Genomic DNA, 25,628 nt, shown 5'->3' on the forward strand with positions numbered 1-25,628 from the left:
CGACAAGAACAATAACTAGTGGTGGTGGTGGTGGGGGTGGGACACCATTGTGTCCCTGAGCAAGACACTTAACCCCTAGTTGCTCCAGAGGCATGCAACCTCTGACATATATAGCAATTGTAAGTCGCTTTGGATAAAAGCGTCAGCTAAATGAATAAATCTAAAATGTAATGTAACTATAACGGTAAATATATTACTTTTAACCCAATATGGGATAACTGTTCATAAAAGCATACTGCAGTCATGTACATTTAAAGCACACTGCTTTAAATGCTCAAGCTTTTTATAGTTGGTATTTTCTTATTGGCTGTCAATGTTTTTATCATTCATCAGCTGAAAAAAAGCTTTTGTTATCATTATAGAGGTGGTGTCGACTTCCCTATTCTCACTGAATTAGAACTATTATTAAAAATGTATAGTTATAGTTATCTTTATAGTTCATCATTGAAACACTTAAAAAGTGTTTTCATCAAAATCACACTCTGGAGGCTAATCTTGACTAATCTATTGAGCTCTTTTCTCGTTCAAAGATGCTTCATTGATCTCAACCTGCCCTCATTGGCTAATTCAAAGGATTTAACATTCTCAACTCATTATGCACTCTAAAAGTTTCTTCCTCAAACTATTTAGTCTTCCTCTTTGATCTTTTCAAAGTTGTCTTCTTTGATTTTCTCAAGAACTAACATTCATTGACTGCTGTTCATTTCAAAAGGGTACAATAATAACTTTTATAAGATGACCTGAGAGAACAGCCCGTTATCTGTTATCAGTCTAGATGTTAACAACGGACACTAAATGGAAAATACGGTCCCTTGTGGTCTACAGGGTGGTGCTAGGATTCCACTGAAATTTTTTGAGAAAAAAAGAAAGAAATACACACACAAAATGCATTTGTATGGCTATAGAAGCAAATACGATCATTTTTAAACCAGGTTTTCCATAGATAATAGAACTGTTCTATCCTTTAACCATAAACCTGTCCCTAAACCTAACCATCACAGAAGATTTTCTGCATTTTTAGATTCTCAAAAAACTTCACTTAGTGTGATTTATAAGCTATTTTCCTTGTAGGGAACAAAAATATTCCCACGTAGGGTTTAACAGGACCACCCGTACACAGACGTCAGACGCACACACGCACGTACGTACGCACGCACGCACGCACGCACGCACGCACGCACGCACGCACGCACGCACGCACGCACGCACGCACGCACGCACGCACGCACGCACACACACACACACACACACACACACACACACACACACACACACACACACACACACAGGGATTTCAGATGTTGCCATCTTTGTAGGGACATTTTGTCCCCATAATGCAGGGTTTACCTGGACCCAACAAACGTTGGGTTTCCATGTTTTATAGAGACTTTCCATAGACATAATGTTCCCTTTTGAGGGAACTCTTCGCTGCATCAGAAGTTGACACTATGGAAACACCATAGTGTGGTTGCGTCTTGAAGCATGTGTGAAATCAATTCAATGACATGGCGAGACATCATGCTGTAGCATGTGAAGTCATGACCAGGATGCTACCATCCAGGATGGACAAAACAATGTCAGCTTGTGTGGCTTCAGCAAGCGCTATGCGTGAATATATGAAAGATATATATATATATATATAAAAATATAAAATGGCGAGAAAACAGCAATTTAAATTGCTGCCCATGCTACATCATGGGTGGGGATACACACAATTTGTTGATGATGTTTTGATGTTGTGTTGTTAAACTATATATTCTATCCCCTAAGCCTACAATCACAGAGAACTTTCAGCATTTTTAAATTTTCAAAAAACATAATTTAGTATGATTTATAATCTCTTTTCCTAATGGGGACCAAAAAGGTGTGTGTATATATATATATATATATATATATGTGTGTGTGTGTGTGTGTGTGTGTGTGTGTGTGTGTGTGTGTGTGTGTGTGTGTGTGTGTGTATTTCTTTTTTTATAAGGGGGCCCTACAAATCCCCTCTTTAACATGTACATGAATTCTTCATTACAGGCTTACAAAATGCTAAAATGTACCCATTTATAGACATGCCACCCATCCTCTAAAATAGCTCACTACAGATTTGTGTCTAATACTTTTTGGATCAGTTCAGTCTCTGATGAATCAATGTCCAGAGTGCAGAATATTCTAGAATTCATTTGACATTTTCTCTGGCCATAAACACCATACATCACTGTGAAGTGTGAAAGTGGAGGAAAAGGTGTCTGTCATGTTAACCATAGTACGTTGAATATTTGATGACTGCAACTGACTTGCCAACATTTTTATTGTAATAGACTGAATTTGGATGCAAATTATAGATCAGTAAAGTTGAAAGGATTATACCAAAAGATCAGAAAACTACATCAAAAACACAGCCCTGACAATATTTTTCTGTTTTCATAATTCTCTGAAATCATACAGCCAATAGGTGATAAATGTTCGTACCTTGCGTATGCCTTCAGAAGGGCTAGAAACGGAGAAGTCCTGTCCATTGTTTTTGCTGATGGTCCTCCACAGCTCTGCGTATGTGCTGTCTTGCTCCAATGGGTTCGTGCCTTTGGCTCTGAAGTAATCGTACACGGCTGAATCCCTAACAGTGCCGTAGGCAAAGTCCATCTGCCTTGCAAGATCCTGAAAAGATCTGTTGGATAGGTAGACAAGATCAGGATTTTTTTTTTTTTAGATTTATTAAAGTATATATATTTCTAGCATATTCTAAGTGTTTTTTAGCACATGTGGTTGCTATAAGTTTCCCTTAACAATTGGCACAATTTGAGCTACCATTCATGTGTCAATCAAGACCCTACAGATAAAAAACAACAATTTTATCTGTTAATTAATTTTATTAAAATGTAGGATGTAGGATCAACCTATTCATTATAAACAATATAACAAGAATTTTTTTTTCTAATTATTAGGTTTTTTTTGTAAAAAGTTTATAGGGTCGTTAATGACCCGAGCTATGTAATACTGTAAGCAGGCTATATTCTTTTCTGCACAACAACAATTTAATCTTTGTTGACTCAATACGTGCAATTCACCTTTATTCCTCAAGGTGGCAATGTCTGATATACAATGATGACATGGGGCCCTAACATACACCTGGCGCAATGTGGCGCCAGGCGCGACGCAAGTGTCTTTTGCTAGTTTCAGCCCGACGTATGTTATCATTTTCATGCCCTGCACGACGTTGTTTAAATAGCAAATGCATTTGCACCCACACGTGCGGCCATGGGCGTGCTGGTCTAAAAACGAGGTGTGTTCAGGCGCATTGATGGCGCATTGCTATTTTGAGGCAATTGAAATAGACTGTGCCATTGACCAACTGAAACTTGGTCTAAAGTCAATGGTGCAATATTTTTTTTTTGTTATTTAAAGAGCGTGTTTGTAATATGAGCATATTGGTGGGTGCACAAAGTGCGTACACTCTGCTTATAACACACACAGGGACGTGCAGCTGCCCACAAACATGCCAAATATTAAAAAATAAAAGGATGTCAATGTTAAAGGGACTGTGTAGTTTTTTAGGTAAAAACCTTTATTATCTAAAATCAATATTTTTATTCATAAATATGTCCTCAATGGTGTACAAATACCTCTTAAATGCCAATTATCTGACTTATTCTCGTAAACGAAGATTTTAGTATCTTTATATAAATGTGACGGGTAGGTCCACATAGGCTTCCATGTCGTTCCGCCATCTTGAAAAACTATAATAGCAGAGAGGGTCAAAAAGTACTAGGCCAACACACATACAATGCGTTTTCGTTCAGAGCCAGCGTCACGTAACAGAAAGCAGCAGAAACGGAGGAGCAGAGCAGTGAGAGGATGCTTGTCACTGCCCCGGCAAGTTTAAAAGGCTACATTGCACTGTTATTATTCATACTGTAACATTCGTTTGTTCGTTGTGTTAAGTTGCAGTTTGTTTGAAATAACAAACCTGTTCACCTGAAGGAAAACTCGACGAAGTGCTATTAGAAGACATCCTGTCATAGCTTTTTGGTACATAACAGCTACCGTAGAAGCAACATGCATTTGAAAAAGTGAGGCGCTGGAGAGCACAATTCGTTTCAATGCAAAATACAATTTTACCACTAGATGGGAGAAATTCCTAGACAATGTCCCTTTAAAGATTATAATTGTGTACAGAAAGATATGCTGGAATCCGGCTTGTCTCGTAGATGGTCTGCTTGTGCGCTTTAACCTTGCGCACGAGCAGATCCGTTTCTTCTCTGGAGAAGCGTTCAGTCTTTCCTCTATCAAATTCCGTCATGTAAATAGCGAATCCGCCTCGGCGCAAGCACAACTGGCTTGGAAGATGAGACCACGCCAACCATTTTTTTCCGTCGATAAACTAGCAAAAGTGGATTCGGACACGCCCTAAGTGTACCTGCACCATGCGCTTTAGACCATGCACTTAGACCGTTGAAATAGGAAAAAAATATGGAATGGCTCAATGATCTACTGCAGAGCAAGTACTGTACAGAATCAAATATTAGTGTGATTGTCACTTCATGGAGGATCTGGTGAAGAATCTGTCAGCGATCAAAAAATTCATTTTGAAGACGTTGAAAATTATAGTTTTGAGAATAGGGTTGAGATCACAAATATGAGCCAAATGCTAAATGTACTAGGGAAATGAGCTCTGATGAGGACAGTGATGACAAAAAGCATCTGCTCAACCCTTTCAGGTTCCAAAAGGTAATGAAATATGATTTATTTTGTTCTTTTGTAAATGTCATTAAAATATATAATAATTGAAAAAAAATTAAAACTTCCGGAAAAAAGTGTAAAAACACTTAATTTTACAGTATCCTTGTTACGTTACATGTAATAACAGTAAATTATACATAATAACATACATAGCAACTAACCCTAAACCAAACCCTATTCTTAACCCTAACCTTATAGTATGTAGATGATGTTAATTAATATTACTCAGTACTTAAATGTATAATTATGTTGTAACAAGGACAAAGTAAAATAAAGCACTTTATTGTTTGTTTGTTTGTTTGTAATTTCTAAATTCTTACTAGGCACGGAAAGGGAAGAAGTAGGTGGAATAGCTATAATAGCAAGGCCTTATAATAGTGATACTTCATTGCATGGCCAAGTTTACATTTATTTAGTGTATTTTAATAATAAGATAATAAGATATAAACATATAAAATATTGTATTTCATTGAACAGTATTTTCTATTTTATTTTCATACATTTATACTGAGGTGTTTTGTAGCAATATTTTACTTTTCAAGCATTATGAAGAACATAAAGAGTAATTGGGATTTGACCAAAGTATTCTCTTTCTTTCTTTCTTTCTTTCTTTCTTTCTTTCTTTCTTTCTTTCTTTCTTTCTTTCTTTCTTTCTTTCTTTCTTTCTTTCTTTCTTTCTTTCTTTCTTTCTTTCTTTCTTTCTTTCTTTCTTTCTTTGTTGGAGGCTTTTGTGATTACGTTTGTCTTTGAAATGTCAATCTTTGGTTCTTTACTTGTCTTTGTTAATTCGATTGTAACCTTAGGCACTGTAACGTGATGTCCTATTAATTATGAAACTTTGTACCCTAAACGCAAGTGTCACACTGAAGCCCAGATTTAAAATTCATGGCCCACTGTTATATAAAATGTTTAAAACATAATGAAAAGCAATATCATTGGCTCTACTGACTCAACCTGAAGTTGCTCTGTTTAATTTCTCCAAGTTTGAATTTATTCATTTATCATGGTAATGGTGCCATAGGATTCATACATCAACAGGACAGGGACCTAACTTGGCAAGAGCTAACTTCAAAGTCCAAAGACAACTCTGTAAGTAATGTGAGATGTTGGGCCATCTGTTCTGCTAATGGAGCTGTCAGGTCCACAGATGAAACATAAGCCAGTGAAAGGAAATGTTTCACACTTTAATGGCAGTTTGCTTGTCAGTCTACTCTAAGTATATCAGAAAAACACTTAACGCTGGTATACAACAACTGTATGTTCAATTCAGTGTCAGAAATTAGATTTTTAATATTATTATTTATTGCCTCAGCTTGCTTGGCTGTAAAGCTATGTATGCTGATTATACCATTATAAGGTGCAATGTAGCGTTTTGTGGTGCTAAACCCCTTGGAATAAAGTAGCTTGTTACTGGAAAGTTTCTGTTGAACACTCTTTTCACCACATATTATCACAAAAAGAGTTTCACACTCATGGACAGAACGGCTAATCATAATGTAATGGAGGCATTGTCTACTCTCAAATGATTTGTCTCCATTCATTTTCAATTACCTCCACCAAAGCCTTGGCACACTTTATGAAGTTTGTTAAAACTCAATGGGCTCAGGAGTGGCAAGATAGATGCTGCTGTAACTTTAACCACTGATGTTGCTATCGGACAGTTACTTTAAAAAAGAAAAACTATAAATAATACACTTTTTAATGTCATGTTCCATAATATTTGCATTATTTTTGTACTGTGTTATTTACTTGAAGACAAAACATTACTGTTTAATGTTATTTTTAGTATTATTTTTCTTTATTAATTTTCATAATAATTTCATAATGTATTTTGTGAAGTCAGAGTATGTTGTACATGTATGCTGATGAGAGATATGGGATAAGCTATATTTTGCATACAAGTATGTGTGCAATGTAACTGTCACAGTACAGACAGAAGCAAACAGGTAAATAGTTCAGAGTTTTATTGAAAAGAGGCACGGAGGGGAACAGCAGAGGAGACTGGTGAGTATGAATAAGAGAATGAGAACGTCCTGGTTGCGTATGCAACCCACCGTTCCCTGAAGGAGGGAACGGAGGACGTAGTCGACGGGCGACTGAATGGGGATCGCGCTAGAGAGCCTATCATCTTCGATTACTATTGAACGAGCCAATGGAATTTGGCGTGCGTGATTTGCATCACACACTCCGCCCCCGCGGCGTGGGTATAAATACGGAAGTGGATGCACGCACTAGTTGCTTTTCGCTGAGGAGCCGAGAGTAACCCGGGGTCAGTGGTGGTCCAGCGGTAGTGGCAAGGGGACTACGTCCTCCGTTCCCTCCTTCAGGGAACGGTGGGTTGCACACGCAACCAGGACGTTCCCTTTCAGTCGATAACGTCAGACGTAGTCGACGGTCGACTGAATGGGGATAACCTTTGAAAACGCCACTAACGCTGCCACCTTCCAGTGCCTAAACCAAAGCCTCCTGATGCCCCTGCAAATTTAAGGCGGGGAAGGACAGGGCTTAGGCCAGGGAAGTCACTGCTGTTCCTACAGGATCACTGGGAAAGCATTCCCCGTACATTGGAAGTAAGGGACGCTGCGGAAGCCATATCCAACCCAGAGGGAGGTAACGTGGAAAATACACATATGAACTGGGCGGAAACCGGGCAGTCTAACATATTGAATGTCACTGGGGTGGCTCCAGCCTAAGACGGGGGGAGGCACACCGGACAGTGACGGCAGAGAGACTCTGCCGAGGGAAAACACGGGCTCACCGCAGGGAGCCGTATCGTGGAAGAATACACATATGGGGTCGCCGTAGGGACCGCAACATATGGACCCAGCCTAACACAGGTTCCACACTGCTTACGAGTGGTAGGCCTAACACCAGACGTTCCGCACGCCCGACGTCGGAGTGGTGTGGAGGAACTCAACAGGGTTCAATTTTAAGTGAACTCAACTGGAGTAGAAAGGCGCACGTACCCAGTCCATAGGAGGGGAATGGCGCAGCAAGCCGACACTTGAACCGGGCTCACGGTGAAACTGGCTTCAAGAGAAGGGAGCCCAAGGGAAGCAGCGGTTCAACTAGGTGTCGTCCAGCCCCCAACTCTAGAATCTGTTTTAGCAAAGCATATCGTCAACGCCCAGGCGGAGCTCAACACCTAAGTGGACATGTTGCACCTCGGATTTTTACCGAAATGAAGGCAAGCACTAGTGCGACTTTGCATGGAAACAGCCTTCACTCTCTGCTGAATTCCAACAGATATTTGTAGAGCTGGTCTGAGGTCTATGGATGCGTTCTGTACACGTCCAAGCGAACGGACAGAGAAGCCAGGGCTGGATCTGCCTCCTCCAGGGCAGCGCTTGCAGGCTCACCACCTGCTCCTATTACGGGAGAGGTAGGACCTTGGGCACAATCCGAGCCGGGGTCTCAGCTTGTGAGAGTTAGCCGGCCCAGACTCCAGGCACAATACGTTGACCAAAAGCGAGCAAGTCCCTACCCTCTAGTAGAGACCACGCGAGCAGGAGAACAGATATAACAGAAATTTTAACTCACTGCCTGCAGTGGCTCAGGGGCGGTCTCTGCAGTGCAGTCGCACCAGGGACAAGGCCCAAGAGGATAAAGAGGGACGCAAGGATTTACAAGACCTTGCTCCTCAGGAACCTGACGATAAGAACGTGCTTCTGCACACTTCTGCAACACAATGAGCGTCGTTTAAACACCGAGGCAACATCATTTTGAGGGTGAAGGAAAACAGCCTACTCCAACCCATTTTGCAGGAAAGAGAGCACTGAAGTGATCGAAAGCTTTCAGGATCTCCTCTGGAGAGAAGACTCAACGACTATGTTCCACTTCTAAAGGCGTAAGCACGCTACCCATTTCTATGGGGTGCTCGCAGAAGTGATGGTAACTATCACATGTCCCTGTGATAGCCACCTGAACCTCTGCGTTCAGATGTAAGAACGCCCGGAATCTCCGGGGGAAGAATGCGGGTGCCATCGTGCCCCGTCCCTGAAAGAGTTTTCAGGGGAAGTCAGGAAGGCTGTCGATGGGAACCAGGTCTAGTTGGGCCAATAAGGGGCAACTATGAAGACCTGTTCCTCTCCTGACTTTGCACGTAGGTGCAAGCGGCGGGCGCAAAAAGACAGGAGCATTGCTCAACACAACATGTGAAGATCACTGGGCTTCAGGAGCATTTTCTGCTCAGCACTTGAGTGTGATAAGTTCACTGAGCTTCAGGAGCATTCCTGCTCAACACCTGAGTGTGATAAACTCACTGAGCTTCAGGAGCATTTCTGCTCAACACTTGAGCGCGAAGAACTTCACTGAGCAACAGGAGCATTTCTGCTCAGCACTGCGTGTGATGAATTCACTGAGCTACAGGAGCATTTCTGCTCAACACCTGAGTGTGATGAACTCACTGAGCTACAGGAGCATTGCTGCTCAACACTTGAGTGTGATGAACTTCACTGAGTTTCAGGAGTTTTTCTGCTCAACATGAAGTGTGATGATTTCACTGACTTGAGCAGGCGCAAGGCGACCATGAGTCGCAGCTTGCTTTTAGAAGGCTCACTGGGGTTAGACGCATTTCTGCGGGCCCCTGGGGCAGCTGAGAGCCGTGTTTGTCCAAGGGTAGTCCGCTCGGTTTATACAAACACTGGCAGGAAGAAGAAACCGGAGGGGCAACTGAGCGGCCCCGGAATGGTCATGACCCAGCTGGACCCAGGGGATGGAGTCTCCACTTGCCCTGGCTATAACTGTCGTGAGGCTCGATGGCGGCACGATTGAGTAAAGCGGGAAGAGTGGAACAAAGCGTCCTCAGAAGTTTCTGACTCCAAGGAGGAGGTGACGGGAACACGCCCTTTGTACATGGCCCCTCTGTTGAAGAGAGTTTGGCAGCAGACCGGGATGAACTATAGTCACACAGGTTGAGATGCTCTGCCACGGTCACCTCGGGACTCGATCATGAAGCTAGCGCTGAAGCGGTCACATATGGAGGAAGCCAAAGGCTGCAACTACCATATACCCCAGGAGCCTCTGAAAGTTCTTTCAGTGGGACCCTTTCTCACTTCAACACCAGCTGAACACATTCTCATTGGAGAGACGTGTTAGACCGAGTCCATCTCCAAAACTGAAAAAGAGATACTCAGCCCGTGGGCGAGATTACTCTCTTCCAGTTGACCTGAAGACCCAACGGGCTCTGGAGCACTCGAGGGGAAGGACACTGTACTGATACTCCACCCTTACCTTTCGTACCGGCTGGAGGAGCGGCTATATCAAATCCTTCGCCAGCAGGATAAGATAAGCACGCACAAGTCAGGAGCACTGCTCAACACTCGGTGTGATGAATATCACTGAATTTTCAGGAGCACGTCTGCTCAACACCTAATGTGATGATTATCACTGACTTGAGTGGGGTAGCCGAGCCTGAGGTGGGGCAGCAAAGTAGAGATAGTGGTGTTAGTGTGCAGTGCAACACTTACCTGTATCCACTAGCGGCAGGGGGACGTGAGAAGGCGGATGACCGGGTCCTCGAACACCCCAAGCTGCCTGCTGGCGACCAAGGGAAGCTGGGGGATGTAAGGCTATTACAGGGTCACACCCGCCAGACTGGTCCACTTGGGACCCAGGAATAGAAAATGTGCTCTTTTTCTGAATATGTGGGTACCGCTGACCCCGTTTTTATAGGGGCCAGCGGGGAACAAACACACACATAACAAAAAACTCCAGCCGGCCCTCCAACCAGCCAGAGGGCGGCTGCGGGCGGACGCCCTCGGCGACGAACAGGCTGAGGATCTGACCTCGGCGGGCGGGTGAAGGAAGCAGCGTCCCTCCGAAGCAGGATGTGCCGGATGGCCTCCGTCTGTTTCTGGGCTGTAGAGAACTGTTGGGCAAAGTTCTCCACAGCGTCGCCGAATAACCCAACCTGGGAAATGGGAGAATCCAGGAACCGAACCTTGTCCGCTTCTCTCATATCGGCCAGGTTGAGCCAGAGATGGCGCTCCTGGACCACAAGTGTGGACATCGCCGAACCGACCGCGCGAGCTGCAACCCTCGTCGCCCGGAGGGAGAGGTCAGTTGCAGTGAGGAGCTCACCCATGAGCTCACGGTCCGGACTACCCTCGTGCATGTTCATGAGTGCCTGGGCCTGGTGGACCTGGAGCAACGCCATGGCATGCAGAGAGGAAGCGGCTTGCCCACAAGCTTTGTAAGCCTTGCCCGTAAGAGCGGACGAGAACTTACAGGCTTTAGAGGGGTGACGAGGATCACCTCTCCAGGAAGCGGCCGCCTTTGGGCATAACTGCATCGCAACAGCCCGCTCCACTGGAGGGATAGCCTCGTAACCCTTCACCGCTCCCCCATCAAGGGTAGTGAGGGGGGAGGAGCCACTCAGGCGGTTTCTGGCAGAGAAAGGTGCCATCTATGCCCTCGTAAGCTCCTCATGCACTTCAGGAAAGAGAGGAACCGGGGCGGCGGACTGAGAACCAGTACGGCCCGCCCCGATATACCAATCATCCAACCGAGACGGCTCGGGACACGGTGGAGGGCTCCACACGAGCCCTACCGCCTCGGCGGCCTTTTTCAGCATAGCTGACATTTCTGGATCTGGCTCGGGCAACACTGGTCTCCCAGAGGGAGGCAGTGCAGCCGAGTCGTCATCTCCAGAGTTCAGCTCCCCCTACGATGCTGCGATTGACATGGTATCCCCTGGAGGGGCCCCAAATGACACGGCTGGCCTGTCCATTACAGAGGGACCAGCGGGATCAATGGGGAGCTCCACCGGTTGCGGTGCAAAGAGGAGTGAGGGATCGACGGGGCCTGGCCGGGCGGATTACCCCTCACTGTGATCCTCAGATCACCCAGCTTGGACGGCACCCCAGTCTTTCTCTGGGAAGGTAACCCAGAGGAAGAACAAGGGCGGGGCCCAGAGGTGGGGACTGCACCAACGCTTTTGACGAAGGCGAGTCTAGATCTCAACACCGAGATGGCCATGTTCCCGCAGTGAGAACGTGACTCATCCACGAAAGCTGCCTCGGCATGCTGTAAGCCCAAACATGCGACACAACTTTCGTGACCGTCAGAGGAGGATAGCGCCAGACCGCACCCAGAAACGCATGGATGGAATGGCATCTTGAAAAAGACGCACTCACACCCGTGTTGCTCTTTTAGGAAATGGGACCGTCACCAGTGCCGGAGCACACAGGGAATGACCGCGGTAAACACTGAATAGTCTTTCAACCAACAGTGAAGCACTCACTTCTCGCCCTCTAACCAACCGTCAACACACAAACAAACAATAGAAATTTGATGCTGTTAAAACAGCAGTTGAGAGCTGAGAAGCTCGCGATCACCGCTGCACCACGCTGTAGAACACCAACACTGGAGAGGTCTTCCTGCAAGAACACCGACACACTCGCTCGTTGAATACAACAGCACTCTTCAGAGACATCAAAGACGAACGGCTCCGAAGCGAAAGGCAACTAGTGCATGCATCCACTTCCGTATTTATACCCGCGCCGCGGGGGCAGAGTGTGTGATGCAAATCACGCACGCCAAATTCCATTGGCTCGTTCAATAGTAATAAAGATGATAGGCTCTCTAGCGCGATCCCCATTCAGTCGACCGTCAACTACATCTGACGTTACCGACTGAAAGGGAACTGGATGATGAACTTAGCTGAAAGATAATCTTAATGTCTTGTTTGCAAATGATGGAAGAGGATTCGGCAGGCTGATGGCAGGAGACAGATTACAGAAAACGGATGATGGGAAGCAGATGATCGGAGACAAAGTTCAGGTGAGGAATCTTCGAGGTAGGTAGGAATCGGTAAGTATTCGAGTAGAGTCTGTACGTTTCTGTAAGGACGAGACAAGACGAGTTAGTAAAGAAGAAGTGCCTCTTTATAGTGTGTGTTGAAGATGAAGTGTAGGTGCGGTGAATCAGAATTCAGGGGAGAGTGAACGAGTGGGCGGAGCGTGCTGATCTGGTGACTCCATGACAGTACCCCCTCCTCCACGGGTGGCTCCTGACAGCTGGATGGGCCCCTGGGAGCCGGTCGATCTGGATGTTCTGTATGGTATTGTGTGAGGAGTGTAGGATCGAGGATATCATGACGATTTACCCAGGAGCGTTCCTCAGGACCGTAATCCCCCCAGTCGATGAGGTACTCCAGCCTGGGACCCCGTCGTCGCGAGTCTAGGATAGCTCGGACCCGGTAGATAGGTTCCTCTTCTGCAATGTTGGGAGGAGGTACTTCATCATTACCAGATTCTGTGGGAGGGGAAAACATGGGTTCAGAGTGAGGTTTTAGGAGTGACACATGGAAAGATGGTGAGATTCTGTAGTGAGTTGGAAAATTTTGCCTGTAGGTGACCTCATTGAGCTGCCTCTGCACAGTGAATGGACTTATGTACCGGGGACTCAGCTTACGCAAGGCAGGCGGAGACTCGATGTTCTGCATCGAGAGCCATACCTTCTGGCCTGGTTGGTAGCTAGGGGTAGATGTTCTATGGGTATCCGCTTGTTTCTTATGTCTTCACACTGCCTGTTGGAGATGGACATGAGCTGAGTCCCAAACCCTCTCGCTCTGCTCGAACCAGTGATTGACAGCTGGAAACTCCGAGGGCTCACTAGATCAAGGGAATAGGGCTGGCTGGTAGGGCTGGCTCCAGGATGCATTGGAAAGGGGTGAGCCCTGTGGTGGATTGTCGTAGGGAGTTTTGGGCGTATTCAGCCCACAGGAGGAATTGGCTCTAACTGTCCTGGTTCTGGTGGCAGTAGGACCTCAGGTATCTCCCGATTTCCTGGATCTTCTGCTCAGTCTGGCCATTAGTTTGACGATGGTAACCGGAGGAGAGGCTTACGGATACTCCGAGGAGTTTGAAGAATGCTTGCCAGACTCGAGAGATAAATTGAGGACCCCGGTCCGATACTATGTCTTTGGGGATGCCGAAATGACGGAAAACATTCTGGAACAATGCTTCAGCCGCTTCAAAGGCAGTTGGCAATCCCTTGAGGGGAATCAACTTGAAGGCTTTTGAGAAGCGATCCACGATGACAAATACACAGGTGTGGTTGTTTGAAGATGGTAGGTACGTCATAAAGTCGATGCCCAGATGTGACCATGGACGATGTGGAATTGGCAGAGGAACCAGCTTTCCTTCAGGGAGTTTCCAGGGAGTACTGGTAACAGCATAGAATGAGCATCTCTTGATGTACCGGGAGATATCCTGAGTCATGGTGGGCCACTAGTAGCGTTGACGTAGGAGCGAGAGGGTACGTTGGCTACCTGGGAGTCCAGAGCCCGGAGATGTATAAGCTGAGTCCATAAGGAGCAGAAGAAAGGTGGGTGCAACGTAGAGGAGCCCTTCTGAACCTCCCGGCGGGGCAGGGTTGGAGCGAGTGGCTTGGGCAATTTGTTAATCGATGGCAATCTTATAGGACTGACGATCATGGCTGGAGGGAGGATAGTTTAAGGAGAAGAATCATCAGGAACAGGTTGATGAAGACATGATATGAGACGGTGAAATTAAACCTGATGACAGACCAAAGACCACTGGGCTTGACATGGGTTCAGTCTCTTAGCTTCTCGCAGGTACTCGAGGTTACGATGGTCTGTGATGACCTCAAATTTGTGATGTGCTCCATCCAGCCAGTGTCTCCACTCTTCTAGAGCTAGCTTGATGGCGAGCAACTCTCGATTCCCAATGTCGTAGTTCTGCTCTGCTGGGGAAAGCTTCTTAGAATAGAAGGCACATGGATGGAGTTTAGGAGGATTACCCTGCCGCTGAGAGAGGACCGCTTTAACTCCGGTAAACGAGGTGTCTACCTCGACGATGAACGGGAGAACTGGATTCGTGTGGACTAGGATCGGAACGGTTTGGAAGGCCATTTTGAGTTGTTTGAAAGCTTCTGATGCTGCCGGGGTTAAGGACAGAGACTTGGGTCGGCCCTTGAGGGTAGAGGTCAGAGGTGAACTGAGAAGGCTATAGTTGTGGATGAATAGTCTGTAGAAGTTTGCAAATCCTAGAAAGCGCTGATGTTCTTTGATAGTAGTTGGTTGAGGCCAGTTCTGGATGGTATCCACCTTCCTCTGGTCCATCTGGATGCCATGTTGGTTGATGACATACCCCTGGAAGTGGACGGAGGTGGTAAGGAACTCGCAAACAGGTCCAGCTTGGAGAAGATGCAAGCTCCCCGTAGCTGTTCCAGAGCTGCCGGGACCAGAGGAAGTGGATAGCTGTACTGGATTGTTTGAGAGTTGAGGTGACGGTAGTCGATGCACGGCCTCAAGCCTCCGTACTTTTTGGCAACAAAGAAGTAGCTTGAAACGGCAGGGGATGTAGATGGTTTGATGAACTGTTGTTGTAGTGCCTACTGGATGTACTCCTCCATGGCCTTCTGCTCCGGGATGGACAGACAATGGATATACTCTGCCTTTCGGCAGAGTGGCCCCAGGTAGAAGGTCGATTGCACAGTCCCATGGCCGATGTGGTGGAAGTTGAGTTGCCAACCACTTACTGAAGACATCCTGGAACATCTGATATTCTGGAAAAATTTCCACCTTGTGATCCACTTCCAGACTCTCTATGCTGGTAGAGTTGATGTAGAGCGCCGGTGGTTCTGGAGTGGTGGATGAGAGAGAATTCGATTTTGAAGATTTCTGGACAGACGAGAGACAGGATCAAAAGCAGGCATCACTCCATTGTAATACTTCCCTGGTGTTCCAGTTAATACGTGGTTGATGTTGGGACATCCTTGGGCATCCCAGGATGAGTTAAGCAGTGGATCCTTCCAGCACCATGAACGTGATCTCCTCGGTATGCAGGAATCCGATGCGGAGCGTCAGTTTGGGAGAGAAGTGTCGGATGTGACCACGACCCAGCTCAAATCCTGAGAGCAGCGTTTCTCCGGACAATCAGTTTTTGGAGAAGTTGGGTGGAGATGAAGTTCCCTGTGGAATCCAAGTCGATGAGGGCTTGCACTGAGACACAAATGCGGGGGAATAGAACATGTACAGTAGTACGGGACACATAATTTATTTGAGGTGGAGGTTGAATAGTACTCACCGCCGGGTGTGGTGGTCGAACTGGACAGGTGGTGATGACATGGTTGGACAACTGGTCGTGAACTGACAAATCCGAGGTGGTCTGTCCAAACACTTCTTTAAAGTGGCTGAAGAAAGCAGACAGTGAAGTGATGATTAGGGCGTTGGATTGCCACAGTGATTGAGCCCACTGTGGCACGCGTCCAGACAGCAGTGAGATGACAAAGGCTACTCTGGCGCGATCAGTGGCGAACTGGTGAGACTGCCACTCGAAGTATAGGGAGCACTGGAACAGGAATCCGCTGCAATCCTCCGCCTCGCCAGTGAATGTCGCAGGTCGAGCCGTGGGACTAGCAGATGAAGCAGTGGGTGTTGAGTGCTGGAGTGATTGACGTGCAGCGTAAATGACATCAGCGGGAACGGTAGGTGGGTTGTCAGACGTAGAAGGTTGAAGGGAATGACGAACTGCATGAACCATTGGAGGGGCGATCCGTTGCAGTCTCCGTGGGGCTCTGCATGTGGTCTGGTCTTCCAGATAGTTCAAACTGTTTTATCGGGAGAGTGAACGAGTGGGCGGAGCGTGCTGATCTGGTGACTCAGTGACAAGTTCCACTGATGATTATACATCAAATGTGTACAGTTGGAATATTCTTTCCAAGGAAAGGAATATTTTGACTCATGCAAATGTACCACAAATGTATACACAGAGGGATAGTTTCTTAATATGGAAAGTGGTTTGTACCATGTGTAAGCATGAGGTATACATTCCTCTTTAAACATGAGCAACATGTTTTTCTACCATACAAGGAAGTTGAAAGTCGCTCAGTGGTATAAGCTCAATCCTTACTGTACCACCCCAAAGAAACATAGAGGCATGGGTGAGGGAGAGAAACACAAAGAAACCATTGCTGGTGGCATGATGGGGTGAGGGGATAGAGACATGGGGTACAGAGAAATCTGAAATGAAAGCCACCTCACATGTAGCCTTATTCTTCTATGCCTGTCTTTCTCGTATGTCTGAAACATGTATGTAAAATAATAAATAAGAGATATCTTGACAAAGTAACTGGTGTAGCCAGTGTACTAATGTGTACTAATAAAATATTTTTGAGGATGCACCACCTCCTTGGCCTCCTCAGAGGAAATGCCCCATTTAGTCATAGTTACACAACAGGACAAATACCTATTTCTGGCATGAAACTCTAGATGGCGCAGGCTGATAGGTCTTTAACTCATTTATGTAGCGATCACGTCATTATCTACATAGCACAGCTGATTGGATGTTGTTGCATCAGCGGCCAATAAGCTGCGGCTCAACATTCAAACAAATACCGGAAGTTTTGTTAGCAGCTTTCAGAAACCGCCCACCTTCCCCAGCTCCACCTGTATAGATCTGCTACGGGGTTACTTCATGTATGTTACATTGTGTTGAGTGCTCTCTCCTTGAACTTGATTCACTGAATTAAATTTGTTCATTGAATTGAAATTAATTTTTTCATTCATTTCAGTAAGAAAAGAAATTCCACAGACTTTCCAATGCTATTTGAAAGAGAAGATACAGGTGAGAGAGAAAGCTCAATAAACTCTCTACCTCGGCAGGTTTTATAAAGGTGCGTGCGTTGGATCACTGTCTGCTCACTAAACACACACATGCTTCAACCACGTGGAAAGCAGAACACTCTTCATCAAAATTAAATATGTGTTTACGTAACTATAGAAAAGTTCATGTAAATGGGTTACTGAAAAAACGCAATAGTCTTATGTGATTTCTGTACAGTAGTCAGCTCAGCAGTGTGTGTAAGATTTGGGAATTTAAATTTTTGGGTGAACTATCCCTTCAATTGATATGACTCCTGGTGTTGTCATAATAGCGAGGCAGAATATGGACATGTGGGGCATACATAAGAAAAAAAAGAAAAAAAAGTATGACCTACTGTAGGAAATAAAAAGAAACATTGCATTATTAACGCAAAAACAGTTTGTAATAATCGCACAAATTAACACATTGTTTTTCCCAACCCAAGGAATTATATTTATGGTATGTATTTAATAGTACCTATAAAATAAAATGTGTGCTGAATGATTTTAAGTGGTTTAAATTTAGAATAATAATAATAATAATAATAATAATAATAATAATAATAATAATAATGACTGAATTGATTGCAGACATTTGTGTAAAGAACTCTAGCTCAAATAATCCAATTTTTGTAACATGCATATGTCACATTTGGCTTCCAACATAACTAGTGAAAATGAACATGCAGGTATGTTTGTCTGAGAGCAGAGGTCTGTTCATCTCTAACGAAACACAGTTTACTTAACATCAGCATAATCAAATGCAATCAAACATCTGAGGCACACAGGCTGGGTAAATATGTGTCATCATACCTGAGCGCTAGATAACGTTTACAGATGTGAAAGCAAACTAGCACAACACTGGTAAGGGAGCACACAGAATACAAACTCATTCTGGCATTGAACAAGAAAGGTAAATAATAATAATAATAATAATAATAATAATAATAATAATAATAATAATAATAATAATAATATCATTATTATTAACTACCAACTCAAAAATAAACTCTTAAATATCTTTTAACATGTCTAGTAAGAATCTACTTAGTTTGTTCATGTGAAGTGCTCATTGTCATTGTCTTGTGAACATACACTTCTAGATTACAGCTTTTTTGCTGCACTTGTCCCTGGTTAGGGTTTTAGTATGGACTTAATAAATATAACAACCAACAATACACAATTCTAATCCTCTAAAGGCCTATTTACACCAAGAATAATAAGTATAAAGATAACGTCTCGGTTATGTATGCAACCCTCATTCCCTGAAGGAGGGAGCGGAGACGTAGTCGTCTGATTGGGATCACGCCTAGGGAGCCTGTCATCTTCGAGTATTGTTAAAATGAGCCAATGCACATTGGCGTGTTGAGAATTGCATCACATGCTCCACCCCGCAGCGCGGGGATAAATATGGAAGTGGATGCACGCACCAGTTGTTTTTCGCTGAGGAGCTGAGCGAAGCCCAGCGGTGATCCAGCAATCTTTCTTTGCAAAGGAATATGCTGCGGAAGCCACATCCTGCCCGTAGGGAGGTAACATGTGGAGAATACACATATGGACTGGGCGTTACCGGGCAGTACAACATATGGAATGTCACTGAGGTGGGTCCAGCCTATAAGTCAAGTCATCTTCATTTATATAGCGCTTTTAACAATATAGATGGGTTCAAAGCAACTTTACAGTGATACTAGGAAATTAAAGTTACAGAGATTCTTTACAGCAGCTCTAGAATAAAGTTATTGTCTAGCTAAAGTTAGTTTTGATTGATTCACTTCCATCGCAGTGATCATTAGTTATTAACTTAGGGCCGCTAACACAACACTGTTCTAACAGAAAACCCTTAATGTGGTCCGGTCGCTCATTTGCACAAAACAGTGCCTGGTGGCTCCAGAATGCAAACCATGAAATAGGTTCCAAGGTGCAAGCCTTGAAAAATTTATAATACAGATTTATTTATCACTTCCGCGTAGCCACGTAAACCGGAATTATCCTGACAACGTTTTATCTGTACAGAGGTAAAGGGAAGGGAAGGAGGCCTTCACAGGGGAGAGGCTAGTTGACACTTCCGGACTGTGTTGTCATTGTGTCCAGGTGCAGGTCCTTCATCAGATCCAGATATGGCCTGGTTCCGGTGGACTGTGGTAAACCTTGGAATAAACAGAGAGACTAATATTAGCGTAGACGCCATCCTTCTTATGATGTAACAAGTACATCAGGATTTATGGGAAGTGTTCCCGGTTCTGGCTGCCCTAATCTATGCAGCTTAACATTGAATTATAGAAGTATATAATGAGTTATGTGTATGGTAGGTCAAAGAGATGTGTTTTTAGTCTAGATTTGAACTGACAGAGTGTGTCTGCTTCCCGGACAATGTTAGGAAGACTGTTCCAAAGTTTTGGTGCTAAATAGGAAAAGGATCTACCGCCAGCAGTCGATTTTGATATTCTAGGTATCATCAACTGGCCGGAATTTTGAGATCGCAATAGACGTGACGGACTATTATGCGTTAAGAGCTCGCTCAAGTACTGGGGAGCTAAACCATTTAGTGCTTTGTAAGTAATTCGAAATATTTTAAAATTCATACGATGTTTAATAAGGAGCCAATGCAGTGTTGACAGAACCGGGCCAATATGGTCATACTTCCTGGTTCTGGTAAGAACTCTAGTTGCTGTGTTTTGGACCAGCTGTAGTTTGTTTATTAAGCGTGCAGTGCAACCACCCATAATGATATTACAATAATCTAGCCTTGATGTCATGAACGCATAAACTAACTGTTCCACATTTGTCATTGAAAGCATATGACGTAATTTAGATATATTTTTAAGATGGAAAATAGGGTTGGTATCAAAGAGCACACCCAGGGTCCTAGCCGACAACGAAGACCTGACAGAGCAGCCATCAAGTGTTAGACAGTATTCTAGGTTAGCATGTGGGGAAGTTTTTTGTCCAATAATTAGAATTAGTTTTTTTCAGAATTAAGTAGTAGAAAATTACTAGTCATCCATTTTTTATATCAGCTATGCATTCCATCAATTTTGTGAATTTATAACAGGGTTATAACACACTAAAAGAGGACAAATAGCCATATAAAAAAAAATATTAAAAAAAAATTCCACGGACTCAAAAACAACATTATTTGCTAAACCAAACATGCTCAGATTTGTGAATCTGATATTAGTCCCACAGTTTAGAATATGTTTTTGATCTTTGCAGCCATGAAGATCAGGATCTCTCCGATGTTCTTCTGCCAGTTGAGAATGTGCTTGGATTCGGCACACCACAGCTCGCCGTGCCGCGGTTCTGCATTCTCACAGTGCAGACTCCTGTGTCCGCCTAGTTGGCTGGCCCAGAGAAACAAAGGTCTGATCACGGGCTAAGGGTTTGGCGGCAGGCCAGGTGATTGCCACAGCCACCTCGGGACTTGGAACTCGGGAGTGAAGCCAGTGCTGAAGCGGTCTTCATATGGAGGAAGCTCTTTCAGAGCTATTGCCCCAGGAGCCTCTGAAAAATTTCAGTGGGACACTTTCTCACTTCTGTATAGCACCGGCCAGACACGTTCCTCCTGAGAGACGTGTTGGACCGAGTCCATTTCCATACCGGAAAAAAAGAGATCCTCAGCCCGTAGGCGAGTTTACTCTTTTCCCAGTTGACCTGTAGACCCAACTGGCTGTGGAGCACTCGAAGGGTAGGACTTTATACAGACTTCGAACCCTCGAAAGCAATAAAAAGATATGGCCTGCGTTGCGGAAGGATGGAGATCTGAAGTACTCGTCCTTCAGGTTGAATGCTGCAGACCAATCTTGGGGACGGAGTATTCGAAAATGCGTCTCTGCGTTATTCAAGACTCGATTCAAGACTCGCAAGTCCAAGATTAGCCGTACCACACCACTGTAGGGTATGAGCGCAGAATCATGGAGTCAGCATTCCTTAACACAATAAACACACGTTAACAGGGGTTTCTAAAGCCCCAACCTATGACTCTTCCAATTCTAAATCTTCCGTTAGCGCCAGCCAGTCTGGAGGGTAGATTAGTTTGTGACACCTTTACAGCGTAATGAGTCCCCACAGAGATCCTCGCGCGATCCTGATTTGTTCGCGAGCCAACATCCAAGAAGACCGTTATCTCCAAACCCCCCTCCCAGCGAGGAAGGAATGCCAGATGCGCAAATGAACAACACACACTCACACACACACACAAACATATATGCATCTATAACATTAAAACCCAGAAATGAGTGATTATGAAATGTATACATGATGTATTCCTGTATGTTTGAAGTTTATACTGTATCCTGTCTATCTAGGACTGTTAGTTATGTAGTTGAACCTTGCGGACTTCTACAAAGGTCTAAGAGTTTATATATATCCTTGTATGCGTAACAAACACGGAGTGATTGGTATTAAACGAAATCGCTCAACTTGCTAGAGCCAAATATATGTAAGAAGTTAATGAAAAATATAGTTTACTATGTTTTCCATCTTTGGAGTGAAAAGAGACCAAAACTAACATCACTGGTGTTCTTAGATAACGGCGTTTACGACCCAAAGGAATGTTCACAGAACTGCCACCCTCTCTGAATTCTAACCAAGGAGGAGAAATGAATCCTGTATTCATATATATACAGTATATGCTATTATATATCCACTTGAGAATTGTATGAACAATGTATCTAAGTTCCCTATTCCATGAGTTGCCTTTTTGTGGTTTGGTCTATGTTTCTCGACAACTCTAATGCGATAATGTTTTAAACTCGGCCAACTAATGTTTAACCAAATCCATTTGTGGCAAGTTTGGTCTTGATAAACTCCAATCTTCATTCCCCAGTTGTTAATTGACATTACATTTTGCTAAACTTGTGACGCATTAGTATTATAAGAATTGTGAAGATTCTGCTCTTAAACACCCTAATTTCGTCGGTTTTAAATGTCTCTCTCTTAGACAAAGAGCAATTAAAACCAAAGTCCCGCCTGTGAAATTCCAACCCTCTAATTGGCCAAGTCAACAGGAAGAGGCCGGATTTCTCCAAGGTGATAAATGACGCTTCCCCCCTCCGCTCGTCTCTCTGTTACTCTGACTGTCAAAAATGTAGGGTCTCGCCTCCGGGCGAGCTCTTCGCCTTTCTTTTATTTGTTTCTAGTTTAGTTTGTGTTTTTCAGTCTTAGATAAGTCTCCGTGTTTAATTCCAATCGACGAGTGAAAAGAACACCGCGTGACATATCTCTTCAGCAAATCCATCTACAAGGGACCTTTAAACTAGCGCGCGCTCGTTTTGAAGGATAAACACGCGCACGTGACCATGTGGCGAGAGACGCACACACGCTTCTTCACCAGCCATGCGAAGATGTGACGTTAACTCCGCGTGATTTCCCCGTAGAGATCTTTATTTCTTTTCTTTGTTAGTCAGAGTTTTGTTTTCCGTAGTCGACTCTGTTCACTTCCACAAAGTGAAACAAACTTAGCCGAACTATTTTCCTTTGGTAATGTTACCCCAAAGACTTGGAAACTCCGTTCAACGCGCGCCAAGCAGCACCCAGTGACGCTTCCTAAAGGACTCCACTCACGCACGCGCAGGAATGCCGCGACACAGAGAGACCCAGAAACTTAAGTATATCTCTTTATAGAGCTTCTAAGAAGCATTAAGATGATGTTTTCGTGTTGTCACAGGCAGGGGACTGTCAGGGGAATGTTGCCAATGCTCTCTCTCTCTCTCTCTCTCTCTCTCTGTCCCTTCCCCTCTCACACGTGTTTCCATTGTCCACACTCTATGCATTTCTCATTCATCGATGCCTTATCGTGTATTGTTGTTTATTATGTTTGTAAATACATATATCCCATGTAACCGTAGTAAATACATAAGTAGTTCTGCCTTATTAAATTCATTATATTCATCTGATTGATGTACTGCCTTTTTGCTCATTTAAGTCCCTTAAGTGCCAAAAGATCTTATAGCAACAAGCTTACAAATTAAAGATACTTTAAAGAGTATGTGTTTATAGGGCAGGAAACCCAATTCTTGTGGCCACAGAATTGCTTTTCCTGAAATCCTATAAAGTAAGATGATATTGTGGATTCCCACAGATATTAGTCTGACAATTGAGCTAATTAATTTTGCCTGGTTTGTAAAACGTGGTCCGTGCAGGTAATTGCAATCAACTTGTGGTTAAGTGCAAGGATACACAAGCATGCATGCAGGTAAAATTACATATCATCCCTTATCGGGAGTTTTATTAACATGTAAGACTGATCTAATCCAAACATGTATGAATAATTATTAATTACCAATTATTAATTATGATATGCAAATTCCCCACGGATTAGATCCGCCCAGAGTCTTTACATAATGGTGGAGAATGCAGGCACATTTTAAACTTGTTTTTGAGCAATTCAGTTTCAATCGATGTCTATATTGTGATTTAATAATGTACGCGCGCCTCGAGTGAGCGAACGCAACGCGAACTCACTGGCTGACTGATTAAAGGCACAAAGCCGAGTCCAGTTCAGCACATTAACAGCTGCAAAATAATGTCTAACATTCCTTTTGCCATTGTTAATAACTAAAAGTAAAACTGCAGTTTCATAGTATTAAATTTGTCCAACAAAAGACGAAGAAACCTCTTTTGAATTGTGACATTTTAATGTTAAACTCCCCTGTCCGAACGAGATTCTTCTGTCAGGGTGAAGACTAGATTTAGTGAAACGATGCTCTTTCACTATTCTTAAGAAAGGCCTGATATTGTAATCGTTAGATTAACGATGAACTCCTGGTTAAACATTGACGTAGCTACTCAATTGTAAAAAACCTAAAGCATATTTAATCATAAGTGCTATTTGATAATATGTCATGGGAGTCGAAAAAACAGACGAATATTTCCTGTTTTATTTTTTTATTTTTATTTTTTTACCTAAGTGCTTGACAGTTCTCGAATTACGCACCGCCCCCTGACTTTACCCTCCATGAGCGAAATGGCGCCATCTCGTGGACACTAGTAACGAGGCCGTCTTTTCCTAAACAATCTCTCTCATCACAATTTCAGATTTTTTCAGTGAATTTCTGAAATTGTGTTTCTAACTTTCAATGCATGTGCAAGTTCCAGTTTTACTAACATGATTTCACTCCCGACTGTGTACACTTATTTTGAATTTGGTTCAAACCACAGTTGAATTTAAAATTTAAAAGTAAGCAGTACCAGTTTCTGATGACCACTTAGGAGGAATGCGCCCCTTGTGGCCTCCCCCCTCTACGTCAGCTCATCACTTAGTTCCTAACATCATTTTTTTCTGAAGTGGCTTTCTCCCAGTTGGTTTTATTTTGGTTATTATCATTGATACCTCACCGTAGTCGTGATCATCATCAAATATAATGCCAACCTTTAATTTCCTACACTTAATCAAATTTGGTTTGAAACAAAAAAAATTCAAGATCAATTTGAATTAAGTCTCCTTTCCTGTTGGGAATGTTTTTATGGCTTTATTACTATATTTCCTTTTTCAAATTATTTTTAATAATTTTGATTTGATACGTTACGTTATGTATTTGATACGTTATGACAACTGTATCCTTACTATTCTAGAAGTTACTTAACATCTATGCATACGCTTGATTTGAATTGTATTTAAACCAGTTTGAATGCAATTTAAATCAAGTTCTCTGTCAGCCAGGTTGACCACTAGGAGGAAGTGGCCCAAACCCTTAGTGGCCCAAACGCGCCACTACAGCTTGCTTCCTCCTGTGCTCTTCCTGCTGCACTTAATCTCTTCTCTGAATGGAGGCTAGGTTGTTCTGATAATTAACATTGTCATAATTCCCTTTTTGTTTGTACCATAATTTTAGTAAAACCGTTGCCTTTGATTTTTCTACAAAAAATAGACACTCAATTTGATTTAGATAGAGAGAGCTTTAATTCACGTTGAGGTTCACTTGTCCTTCATCCTGTTTTGTGTTTGTAGGTAGAAATTTCTCTCGTGCTGTGGTGATTTGACAGTCATCTCTGCTTGGGGTCCAGCTGGCTGGTTCGTCTGACCTGCGTCACCAGCGCTGACGGAGCACGGGTCTCGGACTTTCCTGTATTTCTCCGTTGGTGCAGCCCGCAACACGACATCACCAATTTGGCACTGCCGGTTGTGTTCAAGGTCGGGTTGCGTGAGGGCACACATCGGTACAGATATGCGGAAGGGCCCGGGACACTGCTGTCAAGTGTTTGGGGACAACAGAGAGACCAACCAAAATGCTGACTCCAACCCGAATGACCTCAGTTCACCCCAGGGAAACTAGAAAAGGTATTAAATCCA

At 43.9% G+C, this 25,628-nt stretch overlaps 1 protein-coding gene across 2 annotated transcripts in view; it reads right to left on the reverse strand.

Annotated features, from left to right (window-relative positions):
* Positions 1–25,628, reverse strand: part of grid1b (glutamate receptor, ionotropic, delta 1b) — an 816,517-nt gene that overhangs the window by 17,018 nt on the left and 773,871 nt on the right. For both annotated transcript variants that reach the window (XM_077205908.1, XM_077205910.1), the window contains exon 13: positions 2,461–2,656. In XM_077205908.1, coding sequence (XP_077062023.1) covers positions 2,461–2,656 — 196 coding nt within the window. The remainder of the gene's footprint in view (positions 1–2,460; positions 2,657–25,628) is intronic.

This window comes from Siphateles boraxobius, unplaced genomic scaffold (assembly GCF_051911475.1).
Source record: "Siphateles boraxobius isolate OS27281-9 unplaced genomic scaffold, OSU_SipBor_1 55, whole genome shotgun sequence".
Lineage (NCBI taxonomy): Eukaryota > Metazoa > Chordata > Actinopteri > Cypriniformes > Leuciscidae > Siphateles > Siphateles boraxobius.